At 40.4% G+C, this 17,533-nt stretch overlaps 1 protein-coding gene across 1 annotated transcript in view; it reads left to right on the plus strand.

Annotated features, from left to right (window-relative positions):
• Positions 1-3,169: 3,169 nt before the first annotated feature.
• The window catches only part of ppp1r37 (protein phosphatase 1, regulatory subunit 37), a 49,869-nt gene continuing 35,505 nt past the window's right edge, over positions 3,170-17,533 (plus strand). Inside the window, exon 1 of the mRNA XM_080006649.1 lies at positions 3,170-4,048. Within this exon, the coding sequence (XP_079862775.1) occupies positions 3,283-4,048 (766 nt within the window). The 5' untranslated portion in view covers positions 3,170-3,282. The remainder of the gene's footprint in view (positions 4,049-17,533) is intronic.

Genomic DNA, 17,533 nt, shown 5'->3' on the forward strand with positions numbered 1-17,533 from the left:
CACCCGGCAGCAGACTTAAAGATTCATTGTTACGAGCTACCGTTGCTAATAAATACCGAGGCCCCTCCGCCTTCCGTCCAGACGGACGCTCTCAAGAGAACCAGACAAAACAAATTACTTTCGCGACAAAAACCTGAAATCGACGTGTTCTCATTCACCGATCCATTTCCACCGCTGAGTCTGAATACATTATTTTATGAACTCGCACAATTCACTTCACGTGGCCCCTCAGCTGAAAGCATATGAAGGGGTGGTTCAACTGTATGGCGGCTTTTGAACATGTCCTCCTTAAACCAAGAGGATGTTGAGAGCTTGCACAGCATCGCATCCAATCTGTCCAAGGACGACCCGCTGGGACGGACCCTTCTTAATTTGTCTTCCCGCCGTGCCTCAATTGGGCCCCTGCCAAGCTTTAAAGTGAATCTGAACTTTCACTCAAATTGTCCCCCCACCCACACACACACACACACACACACACACACACACACACACACACACAACCTATTCTAATCTCTTTTTTTATACCATGGACTTTTCTTTGCACAGGCTTTTTATATTAGTAGAAAGGGATAGAAATAGCCAGAAAGCATGTAGGTAGTTGTCATTGGATTCAGCCAGAGACAAAACATTAGTACCCAACAATTTTAGCAAGGCCAAAAAAAATAGACATCAACACACATATAATAATAATACAATATACATACATACACAATATAAAAAGCTTATTTTTATTTTATTTTATTTATGACATTTATTTAAAGAGAGATGTCACTAAATAATGGAAACATCAAGGTTTTTTTTCCCATCTATTATAAATGACAAAGGATTTATAAAACCAACCAGTTGGGAAAAATAAATTGCAAATACTGTGCACTATAATTTTCCCCAGAAAACGTGGTTAATTTACCATTTTACCTTGCAATCTGCACACTGATAGTGTATGAGTCATCATCATCATCATCATCATCATCATCATCATCCCTGTATGCAAGTAGCACAGCACACACTCCTGGCAAACGCACACTAGTTGGAAAGCAGCAACAGTGTTTTGGAGTAAATCGATGTAGTGTGCTGCCATCTGCTGTTTGCCAGCTCATGCACACAACATGAGATGTCAATACGATAAAACGTACGTCAAATGCAAATGTTACACAAACACCTCAAAACAAAAATAAAAACCACATTCAAAACATCTTTATTTTAGGTATAAAGACTTGCATGTCGGGTTATACACACAGGCTCTATCGGGAGAGTGTTCCTTCCTGTGCATGATATTTTGCCGCAGTGACAACGCCCTTTCTTTATTACTTTATCTAAGAAAAAGTGACGCGCCATAAGAAAAATAGGGTTTATGTGATTTGGACGCGTCACTTTCTGTTGTTTATTGGCCCCTTCTCTTCCCCCTCTACAACCCATAAGACTGAAAGAACGCGATGCATTATTATTATTATTATTATTATTATTATTATTATTATTATTATTATTCATACAGAGGCTACGCATATCCCAAACGCAGCTTTATTTTGAGAGCGCGCACGTTGGATGTTTGTCTTGTCAGTTCATATACAAACCAGACGGAAGTTGACCGGAGGTATTCCGTAATGGTGACGCGGGGCTCCCGAGCGATTCGTTCGGAGCGAACGGCTCCCCGTAACGACCCGGGCGTCGGGAGTCATTCCGGCAAAACGAGCCAGCGAATCTTCGACTCACATCCAAAAAAAAAAATGATCACCGAGGACTAAGACAAAGCCCGAGGCCAACGAAAAAGGACATTTGGTATAAATCGCATTGAATGTGAACGATTTACACTTTACAGTCCACATAGATAAATCATTTCAACACACGTCCTTCTGCCATGGACACTGTGTAATCCCCTGACAAAATAAATTATTATTATTTTTTTTTTTTTGTGAGGGGAGAATTTGGCTCCGAAACATCATCTGGCGTCCAACCGATGGCATTCGCCGGCCTGAATAAATAACTTGAGATCGAATTGAGGGTGAGAATTCGTTCGCTGTTTCAGCGGGAGTCTTCCCTCGCTCAGCCCGTGCATGGGGACCAACTCGAACCGCTCTTTTTTTTTTTTTTGTCGGTTTTTTATTTTTGACGGAGTGACCCGTCGAGGGCCGAATCCCGAAAGGGGGGTCGAGCCGCTCAACGCATTTCTGCAACGTTGCGTCCTGCTGAACGTGCCCCTAACCAGTGACGTGTCGGTGACGTCGGCACGCACGGACAACAAACAGCGTCGGATCTCCGGTTAGCTAGCAGCCGAGGTAACGCTCCGTTCAATTACCATCGACTTATACGATACGGTTTTTTGTTTTTTTTGCGTGCGTCGGAATATTTTATTATTCCAGTTCAAAAAAAATCAACATAAATAGTGGCGGTTGCTCGGCGTCTTTTGCAACAGAACCCTAGCTCCAACGCTAGCCACCGAAACATGCTCGTCGCTCGGTCGGCTGTTTTTCTCCCTTGCCCCCGGTCGAGCGCTCTGATGTGAGCCGAGTCGGACTTGGGATTTTTTTTTCCCCCTCTCCCCCCCCCCCACCACCCCCTCCCCCTCCCTCTCCCCCTCACCGCCACTTCGTCAAACGGAAGAATGGACGCCGTAGGAGGGAAAGACGGTTCGGGGTTTACGTGGAAAAGGCAGGCGTGAGACCCGCGCCTCGACCTTAATGTCATTGCGAGGCAACTTTAACAAGCTAGCTAATGCGAAGTGAACGAGTCTCGTCGCGGGGTCTTGTCGTAATGGAGGCTCCCTGAGTGATCCGCTGTAGGAACGGTCTTCATGCGACTTCCCAGTCCCGGTGGTAGGTTTGCAGGCGTTTGACAACAGCAATTACCCACAAAACACCCCCGTGTGGTTTTATGTCTGGGTCCCAGTTCACCTGGGTGAAGTTACACAATTTGCCAAACAAAGAATTACCTTTATAAAGACAACAGATTTTCTCTAACATATGTAGTAATCTTTCAGTTTCAGAACATATTTTACTTTACGCCTAAATGATAATGAGAAATAAGTCACCTGTATAAATTATCCATTGTATAATGACGGTTTGCAATACCTCGTACTAACTAACCGTCATATATATGTATATATAAACATAAACATATTATTTCTTAAGCACTTTCACCATATATATTTAGTTTTTTTTATCCTTGCCCTGGAGTCAGGACAGGTAGAGAGTGTCACAGCTGTCACTTGCTTAATTGTCTGTGTTTGAGCTATTACTCAGCCTACCTGTCACTGTATAAGGTTCGTCATCTACTAGAAATGAAAACATGAATATCGAGGAGCAATCCCTAGATTTGTGCAATGTTAAAACAAAGAGCAATGTGGACCACGATCGCACCACGACCAACACGGAGGGGGTCATTCCTCGGATTACCGAACTGATGATGGATGGTGGCCTGGGCAAACAAAACAACGTCACCACTGAGGCCTCAGAGACTTACCTACTGCCCCAGCTCACGGACAACCTCGGAGGTGCTGAGGAGGACAACCATCAGGCACAAGAGACACTGGAAATCGATGAGGTTAATGGGAATAAAAACAGTGTCCAAGACTGCACCGTAGCTGTAAACCCGAAGGACTTAAAGGTGTCTGGTAATGAGCAGAATAAGGGGAACATTGGGGTGGAGATTATTAAGGAGGATGAAGACACTGGACCTGCAAAATTTGTCATGGAGGACGGGGATGATGGTGGGGACATGGACATTGGTGTCGATCTAAGTCTGGATGAGAGCGGCGTGTTGGAGGCTGAACCAGAAAGTGTCAGTTCTGCTGTGTCCATCAACACACCGGCCTCCACCTGTACAAAGTCAGAGGCTGCATCCCAGGATGTCCTCACTGACCAGGAAGGAGAGAGCATTTCAGAAATAATCCAGGAAAGTGGCACAGTACCCCCTGTCCAAGACCAGGCCCTACTGTCCCCCAATTTGGAGGACGGAGATGATGCACATAAACAAGGTGGCAAGAGGGTGACGTTTCCGTCAGATGAGGACATAGTCTCTGGAGCAGTGGAGCCAAAGGACCCCTGGAGACACGGTAATTTGTTATGTTTCTGTTTCTTTCCTATTTGTCTATGCAAGTGATGTTTTATTCTTGTGTATTATATGGTCTATCTTCAAGAACAAATTAATTCAACATGGACATAATAAGCACATTTTTTATTGGGGACTGACAGCTTTAACTCTTGTTGTTTCTGCACTCCCCAAGTAAAGCCCCAGTTTTTCCATTCGTACTAGAAAAGCTAAAAGGTGTTTTCTATTTCAAAGTGCAGTCCCTAATAGCAAGTAGATGGTGGAACGTCAGCTCTGATATCTGAGATGTGTGATGATATGCCATTGTTCCAATGGAATGTTCTATTGTTATGTCTTCCCTAAAAGCTCTTTAGGGTCCATCCCTGGCTTGTAAGATGGCTTACCTGCATTCTTATTCTTATTAAATAATGTCCTCTTTTTCATGTGCGCCATTCTTGCAAAAGATGTTTATTCCTTACTAGGTGTAGTTGCATCTGTATAAGGTGTAAAGGTATATAGTTTGTTAAAAAGGCAGCAGGCTTTTGTATTTTGAGTACAATGTGCAACACCTTTCTTCAAGTTTTTCCCTCTGGTCCATGGCGAAGACAGTATTTCTTCAAGCAGATCCCAACCCTCCTGGAGGTGTGCCATTTTAGTTCAGTAGGGTTCTGTTTGTTCAGTGAAAATGCACCTCTAGGAAGTGCATACAGGATATGGCGTTGCTATATTATAATACTGATACAGAGTACCGGTAATAAGCATTCCTAAAAATAATGGCTATTAGTGGTTAGTATCTGCATCTCTATCACAATCTCTATTGTTATAATAGGAAAAGTCTCTTGTTGATGGGTCTAAATGTGGCCCTTTGTTTTTACCTTTTTTTGCCAATCAGCTTCTGTTTAAAAGTTGTGGCTTTCATCTGTATTATTTTATTGCTTAGTGTACAAAACCACAAATGTAGGGCAGTCCAAGCCAAGGGTCATTAGTGCCCAGGTGGGGGATGGGGTTAGGGTTAAGCGCAAAGAAGCAGCAAGGTTAATGTGTATATACAATTCTGGGCTATATTCCCTGTAATTCTTCAGACAGCCAGAATTAAGACACTGCTCTTGCCTCTAGTCAGACTAATTTTAGCTTTCACTTACATTTCAACGAAAAAATTCTCACACCTTTCCTTTTCATATTATTTAAATGAGCAGTGATTTGTGCATTTTGTGTTGTGATTTACTGTTGCTTCCTCACATTTGAATTAGAATCATTGAAATCAACTCGCCAATCAGGTGGAATCTCAGAATTATTCTAGTAGTAGTAGTAGTAGTACTAATTATAAAAATATTGTCTTTTTATTTTTGGCCGGACATCACATGACTTACATCCTTCTTAATTGCCTTGAAACACTTCAACCTAAAAGGCAAATGTGGCACTCAGAGGATCCAGATTAAAGGAATTTCTACAGAGTTTATCACTAGTCTTATTTGAGTTCCAAAAGTCCAACTGATAGTGTCAAAAAGAGAGCCAGAGTCAATGTCTGAGACAACCAGGGCCTGAAATGAACCTTTTCTTCACCATCTGATATTGTGCTAGGTGGATAACATTTTTTACCGGCCACTCAGGTTTTCTACCGACACATTATTTGACAAGAGATTTGAGGATGTTTATTATTCCTTCGATAATAACCGTCCTATACCGATGTCATTTAGCTATGTCTATGTACTGTCTCAATTTGTATTCATGAATATGTATCCCAATGTCCATTGAGCACTGTCTCTGAAAAAATGGCTTTGTCCATGTATGCTCCATTTATATTTTCTAATGTATTTTCTCATTTGTAGCCTGATGGTTTTTCTCGTCTTTCGTCACAATTGTGTAGATGCATGACAGGCAGGCAGTGCACGCTTATGTCAGCACCGTGCCAGGCATAGTAAATAACAGAGGCTGGTATTTAGCAATCGTCTGCTGTGTAAAGTGGACTTAACAGCACATAGGAAGAAAATGCAATATCCCTAAGGAGATATCTATTGGAGTTTAAAAACGACACATGCATGGCACTACTTATGAGGGTTGAGGGTTGTGCTTCAGTTTATTTTAAACAATACAGTCTGTGTAGCTATGTAACATTAAACAACCGATGACTGTTGTATTTAAGAATTTGTGGTTGCTGATACCAGTGTACTGGTACTAGCACTAGCATAATAATGCTCCAATACCTAAATCCAATACAAACTTGATGTGATGTAGTTGCATTATGTTCCTGTTTGATGTTTTAATTTTGGAACCAGGGCTGTGGCAATCTTAACATTTTAACTCATACGAACAATAACTAGCAATTGGATTGTTGTTGTTTTTTGTTCATGTTATGTCACATTATGATATACGCCTATGATTAAGTAATGGAAAAGGATTTATTGATATAGCATATTGGAACATAAAAATAAATGAACATTTAGTTTGCCTCATGCTTTAAACAAAAGTGCACCAATTTCAGTAATAACAAGCAAACAAAGCACCAATACTGAAACACTTTATATGTTTCAGTAAAAAAAACAACCTTGTAATTACATAACTTATAATCAAAAAAAGAGAACCATAATAAAAATTAAAAAAACACAATTTTTTTAAGAACCTTTTCTAAAAATATTTTCTAGGCTTCTTCATGCCTAACATAACAAAAAAGTGGTTCCAGACACTTTTAAAGACAAATGAATAGGACTGCCCCACTGAAAGTCCACTAGTCGAATCATCAGTTGGAAACCCGCCAGTCTATTTGAGTTTCTTAAAGCAGTTTTATTTATTTTTTTTGTTTTGTTTTTTTCAGTCTGTGTGCATTAAAATAACAGGATAAAACAGATAGAAGCTTAAAAAATGCACAGGGATAACATTTCAATGAGGAATTATAAATAATGGCAATCATAAATATAGATTTTAACGGTACAACTACTCTTACCGATAATGCTTATTTATCCGGTCGGTTGTTTTCTTATTTAAGTGTGCTCCAGTGCTGCGTTGTGCGTGCCTCGCTGGTTCCCGTGTCGGTTTTCCTGTGTTTTTATTTTATGTCTATTTGTTTTCATAATTTTCTATTTGTATGAAACAAACATTTTAAACCCAAATAAGGGATTGTCCCGCTCCGCCTAGGATCAGGCCAGTGGATTGGGTAATTCGACAGAGAGCGATCTCCTGTACTTTGTGTCCCTGTTCCCTGTGTCTCCGAACAGTGTTTTTATTTTATATGTTTTTATTTTCCTCCATTTCCTAACTGAACAAAACAGAAAAAGCCTGTGCATCCCTTGACGCATCACTCACGTCTCCCTATTGCTTTCCACTATGGGACTTTGGTAAAAATCTGTAGTTCCACTTGGGCAGAGGATGTTAGTTGAGTAGTCCTTCAGTGTCGTCCAGGACATATTACCCTTTACACTGCTAAAAGAATGTGGCCCAGACCACCTCCGAATGTGGTCTGAGTGATCGGATCCCAAATGCGCAGTATTTATACACACAGTATCTAAATATCGCCCCCTGTCCGTCCGCGGGACCTTGGGGAGCAACGGACGGGGCAGCAGCAATTTTGGAGTTATAATTGTGACTTCTCTATTTGGAACTCAGTGAGAGTTTGAAGGTATATCTGATTTTTGTTCAAACAAAGCAACTACGAAAGAAAATTAACACACTAGGTCTTCAAAATCAGCAATTTCAAAATTACTGTGACTGAAAACTTCAGCGATCGTATCTGTGCTTGGTATCGTCAACAGTGCACAGGCGTGAGAGTTCTCACTGGCTTGAATTACCTTTCCATGCCATATTGACTATCTATAATTGCAATTTAAATTACAAACGTTTTGCCCCAGACACATTTGATCATGCATTAGTGATGGCTTCTTTGACAATGTAAAGGCTGCATGCTTCTTCGTCTGCACGTAAGGGAACATGCACAGGTGTCTTTCGGAGACACACCAGGCTGTTTGCGTTTGTACTGATTTTGTGTATAACGTTAATGTGTCCACTTGGAGGCAGTGCCATATTTAGTGCGCCACAATGTACAGAAAACAGAAGAAAACTTTATTTGAAAAGTTTAGAACTCAAAAATATGGATATGTAAATAGAAATTCACTTTAGATTCACTTTAGTCATCCACATGACGCGCTTCTGCTACATTTTCTTTTCCGTTTCAAACCTTCCCACTGATAGGATGTTGGACATTTCAACCACTCAGCTTGTTTGACGCACGGGGCCGCACAACGTGATTTGGAAGGTGGGCGCATTTGCTCCTCTGTGAGCCTTTGCGACCTATGGTTACCCATAACACCTTGCATTGTGAAGGTCTTCAGACATGTTTACATTTACCTTTGCAGAAGCATAAACCAGGCTTAATTGCTGTCTATCAGCTGTCCATCTGTCATCATGATTTTCAAAATCACATTTAACGTAAGGTTAAGTGATTTAGTAAATGTGCCAGTCAACAAGTCGTGCTTGGCAGTGTGTGGACACGTGGTGGCAAAGTGGTCAATGAAAAATAACAGGAGATGGGCTGAGATGCAAAACAGGGGGTAAAAGATGACAACCTATTTTTATTGGCCCTTGTTAAGTAATAATCCGAAGGGTACAAAAACTGTACTGTACAAAAAACAGACACACTACTTCTGTGTACACAGTCAAATCCCAGCTGTTTACCAAGTCAGCAGCAATATCCAGTGATCTGGTTTAACTTGTATGATAATGAAGACCTATAACCGGCTCCTAGGATTGTTGGGTAAAATAGATTTTTCTGCATATGTTGCTCCTTTTAGTGTGTGTCGAAATTGGTATGTTTTAGTTCTTTAGCTTGTGATTGGATGGAACTTTTATTAATCCCCTCAGGGGAAATGGAGCTATTCCTCACCTTTTCGAAGAGATATTGAATTCCATTAAAGGTCACCTGATTTCCTTTTGGGATTGGCAATATTTTGGAATTCATAGCCTAGTGCAATACAAAAAAATACCCTGTGAAATTCACAGCTTTCTTTCCTCAGGACATGCTCGCACATGGTGAGTCTGTCTGAGTATGTCTAAGGTTGTTCAGTTGCTGAGACAAAGCTCAGGAAATGAATTGTAGCTGAATTTCTATCTCTGAGACTTGTCACGCTCTGCTAGGAGCACTGAGAACTACCACAATCCAACCTGTATCTGCAGATCTTGTATCCTGATCTTGAAGTGCCACTTCAATCTCATCCAACAGGAAAATAGCAGACCTAGGTCTCAACACTAACTTTTAAAAGTCCTTACCAGGCTGGCAAACAGTCGTCAGCTTTTGGTTGTCGAAACGGAAAGTGTGTGTGTGTGTGTGTGTGTGTGTGTGTGTGTGTGTGTGTGTGTGTGTGTGTGTGTGTGTGTGTGTGTGTGTGTATGTGTATGTGTGTGTGTGTGTGTGTGTGTGATTAAGATACTATGCAGTTATATGTCAGCTTTATAATGAAAATGTGACATAAAATAATTTTTCAAAGTTTATTACAGTAACCAAACAAATTTCTTTGTAGTTTGTGTTTATCTGATACTTTACAGAATTTGAATCTTCAGAGGTGAAGAAACACAAGCAAGACAGACAAGAGCTATGATAACACTAACTCTTCTGGTCACACTTGGCCTGATCACACTTAGCCTGTGTCTCTGTCTCTCTCTTACACACACATACAGCATATGCTCACCACACAGACAATAAGAATCTCAACAGTTTGTTTGTCCCCTCATTGCAAACAATGGTCATTTCTCATTTGTTTCTTTCCATATAAAATTAGCTTTCCACCAGATGAGATCTGAGCCACGCTCATTATTAATGCTGTCTGTCAACAAAGATAGTAACTGGTCATTGTATAACCAAATTTGACCAAATTCACAGACTAAAACTAGAAACATTTCCTGTATAATGTTTTAGTTTATTATTATAATTGTTATTATTAATAATATTTTTTTTTTTAACTAAAACATTTTTTTACACCTAGTTTTAGTTTTAATTAACTATACAGGGCTGCAAACACATGTATTGTGAAAAAAGAGCTACCCAAAGGCTGCATACATCCCCAGTGTTTCCCACAGATATTCTATATTTCTGGTGGTAGCCTACAGTTTTCAGAGTTACCATGAATACATCACTTCCGGCATGCGTGACAGTTTTTCTGTGTCCGTGAACACAGCATCGCTTCCTGCTGAGACTAGAGCCGTGTCGTCATTCTTTTGGACGGATAAAAAATATAAATGCTAAAATGGCTCGCAACTCCTCATTTTGGAGCCATTTTGGACCATTCACACAGGTAAACCAAATTGACTTAAAAAAGCGATATTTGTCGAGAAGCGAGTAGTTTGCATCCCTGACTGTAATAACCTTTCTCCACTGCCGTCCACTGTAACTGATTCTTCGGCTGACAGCGCTGTCAGAATCCCGTCAGGAGATGCTCTGTGGTGCACTGGGATTTTCTAATTGAACTATGAGCAGGATGCACACTTTTACTTTCTCAGACTGTGTGGAAATCGGATGTTTTCACATCACTGATGACGAAGAAAGGCATTAGAACGTGAGTCTTACAGGTAAAACACGACTCATGTAGGGTGATATAGGAGTTGAGTGTGGGCGCTGAACTAAAAGAAAAAAGTAAAAAGGAACGAATAGTCATCTTTATATAGAACAGACAAATCCGATTAGACTGAAAAAATCAGGTCGGGTCAGGTACAGCTCTTCCATATAACATACTAAGATCGGACATAAATCTCCAAAGTTGTACTGTAAATTCGCTTATAATAAGTTAATAGAGCAAATGTTACCTCCTCCTTGCCTGATCTTTCCTCTAGCTTGCAGTCACGCCAAATCAATCACAAATTTCCTTTTGTGTTCACGTTCATCTGGTTCTGTCAGTTGAAATAATATGCACATTCGTTTGTGGTGTTGACAGGTTTGTCTTAAACTTTTCACCCCACAGTCAAACAACTTAAATGACTTGTTTGAGAGACAATGGCATCTCTAAAACGTGTACACCACACCTGTGCTAGAGATGCCACCGCAGAGTTCTGGTTCCCACTGTAACATAAATATTTCAATATCTCTAATGCAACAAATGTATCCCTATTTTTTATGTTAAAAAGTGGTTACCAAAGGGGACAACCAGAGGCCGCAAAATGGTTGCCAACTGACTTAATCTGGTTGCAGAGGGCAACCGTTACTTTCAAGTGTCCTTCACTGCTATAGGAAAATACACAATATTATTACCATTGTTTTGTTAATATTTCTTTGCTAGTTCTATAACTAAAATCTATAACTTCTATTGTTACTTTCTTAACAAAGTTCTTGAGCAAAAATTTTAATTTGATTTGTTGTTATTGAACATCTCTGGGGAACTTGTTTTTTGCAGTAGCCTAGATACACAAATATGAGAATAAAGAATAAAATAAAATACTTATCTTCATGGACGCACAATTAATTGCCCTAAAATTGTGATCTTCATCTACGTCTTTATGCACGTAATACCTTGAAGGCAATGATTCTTAAGCATTTACATTTGAACGATATTCCCTGATTTTGCGTAGACTAATATACTGTTCCACGTGACTACAAGCAAGCCGAAAAAAAAGGTTAGCAACAATTAGTCATGCTTGTAGAGCATGGAGCAATTACCGGAAGTCTGAAGATAAGAGTTGCTAAGCAGGCCAGAGTAATACCCAGCATTAAAACGAAGACGCCGTTGAAATACATTGACTTCAGTTGTGTGGAACGATTTAGTAGCCCTATGCCAGGACAAATTCTTGTAGGCATTGGGAATATAAAGGAACCGTTGTTTAATATTTAGCGGAGAATTTACTGCAGTGCCTGAGCTATATGCGAAATGGAACTGAAGTTGTTAAACATGCTCTTTGTATTCTAAATGAGACATTTCTAGTCAAGAGGTCATGGTGAAGAAGTTTTTCTCAAGTTGTTTCTACTTCATATAAAAATTGTTAGGCCTTATCTATAAAATACCTTAACTATGAAATTGTGGTGCTGTCATAACCCTTAATGTTTTATACCAATAAGTATTGTTATATCAATTGTCATTATTCGGATGCGGTTTAAAAAAATCAATGCTCTGATATAATTCCATTTTATTGTTTCAAATTAGACAAATTCTTTCAATACTTAAGTATTTCAATACTCAATTCTTTGTTTGGGTGTTATTTTAGAACAAATGCAACCAACTGTCATTTTAGAACAAATGCAGCCAACTGTCATGTTCTGCTTAAATAAAATACTCCAGTGCTCTAGGTGTCACCAGAGCTGGGCTAAATCTACAGCTCACATGCAGCCTGTGCTGACATTAGTAGCACAATGGCTAGTGATATCAGCTCAGCACTTGCTAGACACATTTCAGGTTAAAAACTGTAAAGGTGCGACAGGAAGTCGATAAATATTATTTGCAGGTTGTTTCAGATTTGGAAATAATGATGTGAGACCCTTTAGAACAATATAATCAATTTTATTTTATAATCACCAATTATTTTTTATTCAGGAAGTTTAAACTACAACAGAGTCAGTACCTCTCAGGGCAAGTATTTGCTGTACTTACCTTTTAGTGACATCATGTCTCAAATTCACATTTCCTATCTATACAGGCCTGGATAAATATTGCATCACACCCTGAGATTCCAGGCTTCCAACCATACCGACTTCCATCCTCTACTGCTTCCTCTTTTCCTTCATACATTTTCTTTCTCTTCTTTCTTCTCCATGTCTCCCTTTTAGGGTAGTTCTAAGTGCCTATTCCCAGTTGCTTCTGGGTACAAGGGACAGGACACAGCAAGGTTTGAGCAAGAACGTGTGTGTGTGGAGGGTCCAATTATAATAGCCATTAGTCCCCTGCGCTCCACCACTGCAGAACAAGTCAGATTTCTTAATTTAGAAGGAATCTCTAACACTTTGGTCCTCCAGAGATGTTTGTGTCAAGTCCTAGTTGGAGAGCAGTCCTTCATTACATTACATTACATTACATTTAGCAGACGCTTTTATCCAAAGCGACTTACAATTATTCAAACACCGATGGACCAGCCATCAGGAGCAATTAGGGGTTAAGTGTCTTGCTCAAGGACACTACAGCATGCTAGCAGGAGGAGCCTGGGATTGAACCAGCAACCTTTAGATTACTTCAGACACCAATTTGTAATTTTATTTTTAACAATGGCCAATCATATTTATAGCAAAATCATTGACACTGGCTGATCCCTTTAGCCGTTCCAATGCGTACATGTAGTGTGGCTTAACATCTTTGTTTTTCCTTAAAGGGGACCGATTATGCAAAACTCATTTTTTCAGTGCTTGTGCACATACAATTTGGTCTCTGATGGGCCTACTAACACACAAACTCTGAAATAAGTCAACCTGGTCAGTTTTTTTGTGAGCTGTCTGTTTCAGAAAACATGCCCTATAATGAGCTGTTGAGCTTGGTGTCTCAGTCCTACATAGCAATGAGGAACGTTAGAATTAGAACCGCCCCCATCTGCGTAACTCCACCCACACCTGGGGCGCGACCTGACCCAAGAGCATCGGGGCTAAGAGCTAATCATGGGAAGTGCACTGTTGTTGGCTGCAGAGACCAGCACAAATCTTTTAAAGGAAAGCAGAATTAATACCAACTGTCTGACAAAACTGCAGACGATGGGGGGAAAAAAAAAAAAAAAATTCTGTTGTGTGGAAAGGCCGGGCCGGCTCTTCCTATGGGCGAGATAGGCGGCCACCTAGGGTGGCGTCCTGAGAGGGGGGCACGCTGTGCCCACTGTTTTTAATTATGATTGCTATTATTCCCCATTGAAATGTTATCCCTGTGCATTTTTTAAGCTTCTCTCTGTTTCATCCTGTTATTGTAAAGCACACTGACTGACAAAAACAAAACAAAAAAACGACTGCTCGACTTGTAGAATCTCAGTCGACTGACGGGTTTCGGACTGATGATTGGACTCGTGGACTTCAGGGGGCACCCGCCCTATGCATGGTCAACAGTGACATGATGAAGGCCATAGTGTTATCAAATTATACTCCAGTAATTTTCTTTACCTGTCCTATTGCTCTGCTTCACCATCCCTCTGTGCTAGAAATTGATGGAGCATTCGTTTGACAGTTCAAAGGGCTATGCTGTGCTTTCTTGTTTTCTTTCCATCCAGGGTTGCAGCCTTACAAAAACAGTTTTACTGACTATTTCTTACTGCCATGCAACATTTTTTTACCACCATCATGAAATAAGTGTGATTATTATGGTCAATACTCACCCTACTCCATTCGACTGGATGTACCAACTTCTTTCACTAACAGAGTGAATGGTGTTTTCTTCGTAGTTAGACAATCAAGTTGAAATCAAGAAAGTGAGTGGTATAGTAATGGAACTGTTTAACTTTTTTGTGACTGGCAGACAGTTAAGAACCCTGATAGATGCCAGCAACCACTTTCATTTGGTCCTGTCGCTGGATGGATTGGGCACGCTAGCCGCCTATCAACCATGGAGCTATTGTTTAGCAACTCTTCTAGACTTTTCAGCAGAAAATGTTGTTCTTTGTCCTCCCCATGGAGCAATCAGATGAATCTGTAAGCTCCACTCTGGATTGTTGCCCCCAGCGCATGTTCAATCAATTTGTATTTTGTATGTTTCTGTATTGAACCAAATAGAAACGTTATAATGAAATACTGACATTTTTGCTGACAACAGCGATCAGGGCGTGTTTTGCGCAGCTGTCTCCCTATTTTAGATGGAGGTTATTTTACATCTCCTTATGGAACGAAACAAGTGTATATAGAATGATCACGCCATCACGCGGACGTGACCGGACGCAGAGGATTCACACACATACAAATATAATTATGATTCATTCCCCCTATTTATAATTACTCATTGAAATGTTATCCCCGTGCATTTTGAAAGCTTCTATCTGTAAAAAACACTGCTCACCTTGAAGAGTCTCCGTCGACTGACGGGCTTCCGACTGATGATTCGACTTGTCGACTTTCAGGGAGAAGCCCTAATATTGAGTACGGTTAATCAAATGAACACGATATTGCATTCAAAATATCAATAACTTTCCTTGTTTCCTCTTATATTTCCGGTGATTCAGAAAAACATTATGATCCACTGACAGTTTGTCATGTTTCCACTCAAATCCCTGTTTATAGCCTACAAGTAACACAGAAAAAATATGATTCTTTCATCAAAATTAAAAATGTCCTGCAGTCATCCAGGCTATCAGTTTAATATCAACATATGAATGCCCATTCGGCAGCACGTCTTCTGGACTCTGGGACCAATGATATGTTAGGTGAAATGACTGTGGACAAAGTTGCAAAATAAAAGACAAATACTGTGCAAAGCATTGACACACTTTGATAGCCTACCAATTGGTGTGTTGTCTGTGTTTGGTTGTTCTGGTTATTATGCATATATGCTTGTGTGCAAGTGCATAAGAGAGAGAGAGAGAGAGAGACCCTGCTCTTTACCTGTGTGTTCAGATGACTCATACAGCCATGTGATCCACAACCTTGAGAGTATCCACAGAAAGGGCACCATTTTAAACAGCAGTTTGGACTGTTAGTGTTGAGTTTATTTGGGAGCTATATAAAACATCTCTACATTGGAGCACTAAAACTATATTCTGGTAAAATGTATGCAAAAAGGCCGCTTTTTTAAAAGTATGGGAAAGGCAAATTATGTGTTTTCTCTGGTACAATAGCGTCATGGGGCCATCCATAACAAAATAAATCACCTGCGCTTGGTATGTCCGAAAGGGTACGTTTCCCCTGTACAGGACTCTGTTCTTCCTTTTCAAATGGGAAACCTGCCCACACCCTTGCCCACTGTCATCAGCTCCTGGGAGGCAGACAGTAGCAAACATTCATTCCACTAAATTCCTAAATAGAACATCTGTGTTGTCCGTCCATGATATCACCCACACCCTGGTTACGCTACATGAATCTCTTTGTATCTATAACACATAACAATACACCTCAGAATCCCTGCTTTATTACTGGTAAGTCACATTACTGGTAGCCACAAAATCCCTTTCTTTGGTTTGCACCTCTTTTTTTTAAGATTATATTGACAGGACTGCTTCCTACAGGTGATGTTTAAACCCTTATGGACCTCTTTCTTGAATGGACACCAACTCCTTGTATCTAGTATGGAATACTTTGTGTCTGTGTGGACATTTGCTGTGATGCAGGCCTCTTGGTAGACCCACACAGTGAGCCTGCATAATGTAAGATCAGAGGCTCTTTGCTTGGCGCAGACCTCGCATTCTGCTTCACCCTGTGAGCATTCGGGCAACCAGCTGTCATGTGTGAATGACGCTGCTGTCACCATCCTCAGCACATCAGTGTGAGATGGCAGAGATTGGCTCTGGAGACTTGGGGAAGGAGGTTATTTTGAACACTGGCAGTTAGACGCTAAATAGTAGCTAGCCACAGTTCCTATGTGTCATCTGCAGGTGTTACCAGTGATTTGCCAGGGGTTTTTCCTTTTTCCATTTCTATACCATTTGCATAGAGATCTTGTGTGATTGCAAGAGGCCTATTTCTCCAACATTACCACTTTTCTGGGTCTCGTAACCTTTTTTCGCATCAAGTATATGAACCATATGTCACGTCATGAAGCTAAAGAAGTCTTTAGCGACGCAGCCACATTTATTGCATGTATTACACATTGCACCGTCAACAATTTGCTGTTTGTTTGAACCTCCGATTTTAATTTTTAGTGCATGCGAATTTAAAATGTAAGACTTTCTTAAGACATTTTAATTGCACAGTTTAACAAAATGTAAGGACAACTTTGCAAGAAAAAACAAGCACCAAATGTGAAAATATAGGCATATTAGAACTTAAGGAGGATCAGCCAAGTCCAGGTTTCTTCTGTCAAAGGTTCAGTCCTGTTTATGCAGACTGTGACTCCTTTATCTCATCAGCACCTCTTCATAAACAACATTGCTGAGAACACGGCACTTCTTCTTTGTCTCTTCATCATGAGCAAGAATATGAAGTCCACTTGATCGGCTAACCCTGCTGGCCACACTCTTTGTGACTCAGTCGCAGAGCCCTGAAGCTCCGCCCGCTGCTGCACAAAGCTGAGCAGTCATGTGTTGTTTATTTATATTACATGTGTCACATGTCTAAATTGCACCAAATTTTCCACTGCATGTCCTTGAGTCCCCAGCAATATACCTGCCAAATGGGAACTCGATTGAATGAGATAATCGGAGGACATACAGACAGTCATACAGACAGGGATTCCTTCCTTTATAGTTACACTAGTGCATGCCCTTTCAACATTGTAGAACTTTCTAAGACATGTGGATGGCACAGTTTAACAAAATAGCAATGATTCAGTCCTTCGCATGCAATTCAATATTCTTTCAAAGACATGAAAGTGACTGTATGCGTACTGTAGACTGTATGCGGATCATTTTTTAATACAGTTGCTTTACAGATGCACAGTTCTGTCCTCTATTTTGATTTAGTTGTGTAGCGTACTTTGCGGGGTTGGTGTCC

The sequence above is a fragment of the Zeus faber genome (genome assembly GCF_960531495.2).
Source record: "Zeus faber genome assembly, chromosome: 9".
Classification (NCBI taxonomy): Eukaryota; Metazoa; Chordata; class Actinopteri; order Zeiformes; family Zeidae; genus Zeus; species Zeus faber.